A 5,952-nucleotide genomic window follows, 5' to 3' on the forward strand; every position below is an offset into this window, starting at 1 on the left:
GCTGTGGCTCAGTTAAAGAGCCACAGCAAAGCCCACTGGAGAGTCCAACCAGTTTCCAACATACTAATGGTCCCATTAGGGTCTAAGTTTTGAAAATTCTGTCCATTGTTGCAGAAAACTATCCTGACAACACTCAAGAAATTGACTCCCTTTCTGATATGTGTTACTCTGCTGATTCCAATCTATATTCTCTGCAGACTTTTCGAAATTTAAGCAACTAAATAAAGCACCAAACACTTGGTAGCAACAACCAGAAGAAATTAACCAGCAGGAAACCCGTAGGTGGCTGATGATTCCCTTAATCAGCGAAGGTGGGTGTGGGGAAGGGGGTCCTTCCTACTGTTGAATGCATGCTCAGATGTGCGAGTTTAACAGACGGTGTTAGCTGAAGCATTAATCTCTAAAATGGCACAGCTGGTGTCAAATCAGTTTTGCACACTGATTAACATTATGATCTGCCTGATCTGCATACTGTTGACCGAACCTGCGCTAATGCTCTCACTAATATGGCGTCCGGTAGGATTCGCCCCAAAATGTGCGTGCATACCATGGATGCCATTTTAGACACCAAATGCCACCTATAATGCCCAACCAAGGGTGCTGCTGATTTGAATATCACAATATAAAACACCTCAGGCTTTTAAAATCTCATTGTCGAACAAGAAAATTCATATTTCTTATTCATCTAATTTCCTCCGCTTTTTTCATTTTTTCTATGTCTAAAATTCTCCACTGAATTAGGGATTGGAATGGAGTAAATGGGCTCTCACCAATATTAAATTTACTGAGCAGTGTTTCATGTATATGGATAAAGGTTCTTCTAATTTTGGAAACTACTCTCCCTGGGAGGTATTTCTTTGAGCAGCAGGGCCAAGAACTTGTAAACTAAGCTATAGAAGTTGGCCAGGATGAACCTGAGTCATGTTTGTTATTCAAACATAGTCCCTCTTGAATTCTAACGCTGTACTGTTGGAGCTACCCAATGTTTTAAAAAAAGTATACAAATTATTTTGTATAATTACATTGGAAACATGCTGCCTTGGAAGAATGTGTCACCATAATAAAATGTATTACTTTTTGACACTTTAACCAAGTTTGTACTTGGGGAGGAGGTGGTGCAATTCGAAATGGAAACATAATGACATTTTATTTCACACAACTTAGCAAAGATATTAATCTTCAGCTCATCACAGCTGATGTGACCAATGCTCCTTACTTACAAACTCCTTGGTATAAACTTTCATTTCCGAATCAATATACTCAGCTATATACTTGTGTGGGACTGCTAGTGAATGGTTGTTCCTTTTAGTTCTTCAGTGGCCTCAATAAAATTATTTTAGCCAGAACTATGCTTCCTCTAAATGGAGTCCTGATCCCTTTAGACAAAACCAACAATATTAACGTTATATTAATTTCAACATGAGCTCGAGGAAAAGCACCCCATCTTCTGATTAGGCACTCTACAGCCTTCTGGACTCAATATTGAATTCATCAATTTCAGAGCATGACTACCTTATTATATTTTATTTTACTTCATTTTATTTTATTTTTTTTTTAACCATTGGCCTGTCTTAAACTTGTTTTCAGGTTTTTGCTTTTGGACAGAGCCATTCATTATTCTACCATTAACACTCTCTCTGGACTAATGCTTTGTCTTTTAATACAATTATTAGCACTCCCTTTGCCTCTGTTCCGTGACATCTTTGTTATTTAATCTCTTCTGCCTTCTGCCCTATCACACAGCTTCCCTTTTGCTCTTCTTCCCCCCTCCCCCTTTTCATTTGCTCAAAGCTTATTACTTTCTCTCTCCACAGATGCTGTCAGACCTGCTGAGTATTTCCAGCACTTTCTGTTTTTATTTCAGATTTCCAGCATCCACAGTACGTTGATTATATTTATTGCCCTTTGTTCCCTGTCACTCAGCCAATTTGGATTCAACTCGCCACATTCCCTGAATCCCATGGGCTTTTACTTTTCTAAGCAGTCTGCCATGTATTTTGCTTCTATTAACTTTCAGCTTAATTTTTATCTGCTGTAAAGCTCACAGAAATCCTTTTCATGAATATTGAATGATATAAATGTTAATCTTGTCTGGGAAATTTGCCGATGACACAAAAATTGGCCGTGTAGTTGATAGTGAAGAGGATAGCTGCAGACTCCAGAAATATATCAATGGTTTGGTTGAGTGGGCGGAAAAGTGGCAAATGGAATTCAATCCAGATAAGTGTGAGGTAATGCATGGGGAGGGCAAATAAAGCGAGGGAATACACAATAATTGGGAGGATATTGGGAGGGGTAGAAGAAGTGAGAGACCTAGGAGTGAGTGTATGTCCACAGGTTCCTTTAGGTGGCAGGACAGGTAGATAGAGTGGTGAAGAAGGCATATGGAAGGCTTTCCTTTATTGGCTGAGGCATAGGATTCAAAAGCAGGGATGTAATGCTGGAACTGTATAAAACGCTGGTTAGGCCACAGTTGGAGTATTGCGTACAGTTCTGGTCACCACATTGCAGAAAGGACATAATTGCTCTGTAGAGAGTACAGAGGCGATTTACAAGAATGTTGCCAGGGCTTGAAGGCTGCAGCTATGAGGAACAATTGGATAGGACAGAGGAGGTTGAGGGGTGACTTAATTGAGGTGTACAAAATTATGAGGGGCCTAGATAGAGTAGACAGGAAGGACCTGTTTCCCCTAGCGGAGAGGTCAGACTTAAGGTGATTGGTAGAAGGATTAGAGGGAACATGAGGAAAAACTTTTTCACCCAGAGGATTGTGGGTGTCTGGAATTCACTGCCAGGAATGGTGGTGGAGGCAGAAACCCGCAATTCTTTTAAAAGGTACCTGGACATGGACCTGAAGTGCTGTAACCGGCAAGGCTATGGACCAGGTGCTGGAAGGTGGGATTAGATTGGGCGGCTATTTTCTTCAGCCGGACATGACAGGCTGAATGGTCTCCTTCTGTGCCATAATTTTTCTATGGGTTCTATTGTACTCTCTCAATTGTGATATAGTCTAAACTTACTGGTGTTTCTAAACTGACAGTGGTTTCACCAGTTCAGTTTCCATGTGATAAGAGATGTAGAACTTCTCTCTCCTAACAATAAAAGACTCCCTTTGGACAAAAAATGAGGAATCAGAGAGACTCTGCCACATTCTTACTCCAAATGTCACTGATTATCTTTTCAGGGTCTCCATTAAATTACACTTGACAATCCTAAACTGAATTGTTTGACTTTCTCCCATGCCACTCTGATTGTCTTTCCCAATGAGTGGCAAAAATACTTTGAATCTACATTCTGAACTGTTGGAGGTGCTTGAGGCCTATTGCTGAGAATTCAAAATTTTTTGCTGAAGATTTTTAAATATTTAAAAAGTCGCCTTTTGAATTGTCAAACTCTTGAGCTATAAAAAAGGACCTCCTGAATATCGACACCTCAGTGTATATCTTTCCCTATTCCATCTGGGTTTTCAGGTACGTTGACTAACATTGGACAATAGGAGTTCCAACAGATCAACACTTAGTGCGGTAGCTTTACTATAAAATTTTCCCGCAAAGCAGAAAGATTTTGTACATTTTGTTTCTAAGGAATTTAAATGTTTACCTTCCCTCAGTGATGTTTTTGTATGGAGCAATGACATAACAAGATTTTAAAAATTGCATAAATAATGGGGTGGATTCTCTTGAGGCCTCACGTCGGGATCCATGGCAGAGGGGAAAGAACGTGGCCCCAGATGAGGTCCGCCATGGACGTCGATGCCGGCAGGGTGACCCCCCCCCCCCCCCCCCCCTCCTGAAGTACTGCCGCGACCTTCGCCCCGGCGGCTGGCACTGCCGTGCCTTCGAATTCCCATCCGGGGAAACGAGGCGCAACACTGGTGCGGAGAGGGGCCGAGGTAAGTTTCTCATTGTGGGAGAGGGAGCGGGAGGGGGAATGGGGTCAAATGAATGTCATAGGTGTAGGGGATGGTGGGAAGGGTTATAGTTTGAAGTTTGTGCTGTTTGGGGGGGGGGCGAGAGGTCAGATTGTGACGTTAAGTGTTTTGGTGGGGGAAGGCAAATAATTAATTTAATTGATATTGTGGGGGTGGGAGAGGGGCAAAAGAAATGTATTTATCTATTTTACTTTAATTTCACTTTAAATATTTAAAAATCCCAGTGGGGCTGACAGCCCTTTAAAAATGGCGTCAGCGCCTGCCCACAGGTAGCTGACGCCATTGCTGGAGACGGACAGCCCGCCCCGGCTATTTAAATGAGCCGCCTCATTTGAAATTGTAGCGGCTCTTTGGCATGTGGCCCACATGGGCAGGCTGCAATTTTTTTTGCCAGTCATCTATTTCAGCCTATGAAATTTAGTCCAAAGTATAGGGGTAGATTAGAAGGAACCATAACTGACATGAAGTGCTGACAATCCACTGACCACCTCCAAGACAAGGAGACTCGAGACAAGGAGGCCAAAGAAGAAGAAAGAAGAATAACGGACATTCACCTCATTCTGTACCTTTCCCAGGAGTGTTGGGGGCAAAAGTAATTGCAGCAAGTGGACAAATGTTCTACAGTAGTTACAGTCCTCACTTGCTTGCACCACATACACATGCAGAAAAGACTATATTCACAATATGTTTTACAGCTCTGAAGACTTTCACTCTTTTTAAATAGCATTGTTGATGATTTGAAGTGAGAAATAAACCTTTCACATACTCCAGGAGGGTGAAATTTCACTGGGGTTTTACCTCTTGTCTGCTGTAACTTTGGCAGAAGTGTCGCAGAAACATTGGAAAATACCATTGCTCCAGGGTATCCATGGCTCTTACATTGAAGTTATGGTGAATAAGCAAGTTAACCTCTGCAGAAATTCACCCGCAAGCATAAACCCACACAACCAAAGCGCTAGTAATGTACAAACGTCTACACTAACAACAATCTTTTTTTAAACATGTGTAAGTGTAGATAATAGTGTTGGCATTAAGCTTAACATATCATTATGAAAGTGGGTAATTTTAACTTTGGGCACTTGTATAAAACAGACAATATTGAATCAGTCGGCTGTGATATATTTCTCCTGATAGTAGTTTACTTTTGTAGATCTCACTAAGGCATTCGACACCGTCAGCAGAGCAAGGCTCGACAAAACTTTGGGAAAAATTGCCTGTCCACCAAAGCTCCTCAGTCTCATCCACTCCTTACATGACAACATGCACTGCACTGTACAGCTTAATCGCTCCACCTCCGACAGGTTCAGAGTGAAGAATGGAGTGAAACAGGATTGTGTCCTAGCCCCCACTCTGTTTGGCATCTTCTTCTCCATGCTCCTGACCTTCACCTTCCCTGCAGATATGGAAGGAGTCTACTTGCACACTAGGATAGATGGCAAGCTCTACAATCCATCAAGGCTGAAAGTGAAGACAAAGACACATCACCTCCTGATCAGAGAACACCTCTACACTGATGATGCTGTGCTAGTCACCTACACAGAAACACAGCTAAAAAAACTCATGGACTGTCTCTTCCATTGCCTGTAACTTGTTCTCCTTGACTTTAAGCGTCAATAAAACCGTGGTTTTGGGACAAGGTGTTGCATCTCCGCCCCTGATCACACTAAATAACACCTCACTGGAAGTGGTTAGCAAATTCTGCTACTTTGGGTCCAAGGCAACAGCTAATCTGTCCATCGTTACAGAGCTCGATACGCGCATAGGGAAAACAGCTACCACCTTTGGCTGACTCGCAAAACGCGCATGGGATAACACCAAGCTGACCCTTAGCTGATGGTTTATAAGGCCTGTGTTCTCAGCACCTTGCTGTATGGCTGTAAAACATGAGCGACTTACAGCTACTAGGAAAAGTAGCTCAATAATTTCCATCTTCGCTGTCTGTGGCAAATTATGGGTATATCCTGGCAGGACATGCTTGCTGCGTGTCCATCATTTTTCACAGATGGAAGGATGCCAACTTA

At 42.2% G+C, this 5,952-nt stretch overlaps 1 protein-coding gene across 1 annotated transcript; it reads left to right on the forward strand.

Annotated features, from left to right (window-relative positions):
- The first annotated feature begins 405 nt into the window (after positions 1 to 405).
- Positions 406 to 5,549, forward strand: LOC137369257 (uncharacterized). Its single transcript, XM_068030241.1, has 3 exons — positions 406 to 516; positions 3,796 to 3,892; positions 5,082 to 5,549. The coding sequence occupies exons 1-3, from the start codon at positions 406 to 408 to the stop codon at positions 5,516 to 5,518; spliced, it is 645 nt and encodes a 214-aa protein (XP_067886342.1). The 3' UTR covers positions 5,519 to 5,549.
- Positions 5,550 to 5,952: the final 403 nt, after the last annotated feature.

Source organism: Heterodontus francisci, chromosome 1 (assembly GCF_036365525.1).
Source record: "Heterodontus francisci isolate sHetFra1 chromosome 1, sHetFra1.hap1, whole genome shotgun sequence".
Taxonomy (NCBI): domain Eukaryota; kingdom Metazoa; phylum Chordata; class Chondrichthyes; order Heterodontiformes; family Heterodontidae; genus Heterodontus; species Heterodontus francisci.

Bases quoted from the DNA above. Each gene is read 5' to 3' on its own strand.
- LOC137369257 (XM_068030241.1), top strand. From the start codon at position 406: ATGGCACAGCTGGTGTCAAATCAGTTTTGCACACTGATTAACATTATG. The intron at 517-3,795 runs GTAGGATTCGCC...CCCCTCCTGAAG, and splicing joins TCTCACTAATATGGCGTCCG to TACTGCCGCGACCTTCGCCC. The intron at 3,893-5,081 runs GTAAGTTTCTCA...TTACTTTTGTAG, and splicing joins TGGTGCGGAGAGGGGCCGAG to ATCTCACTAAGGCATTCGAC.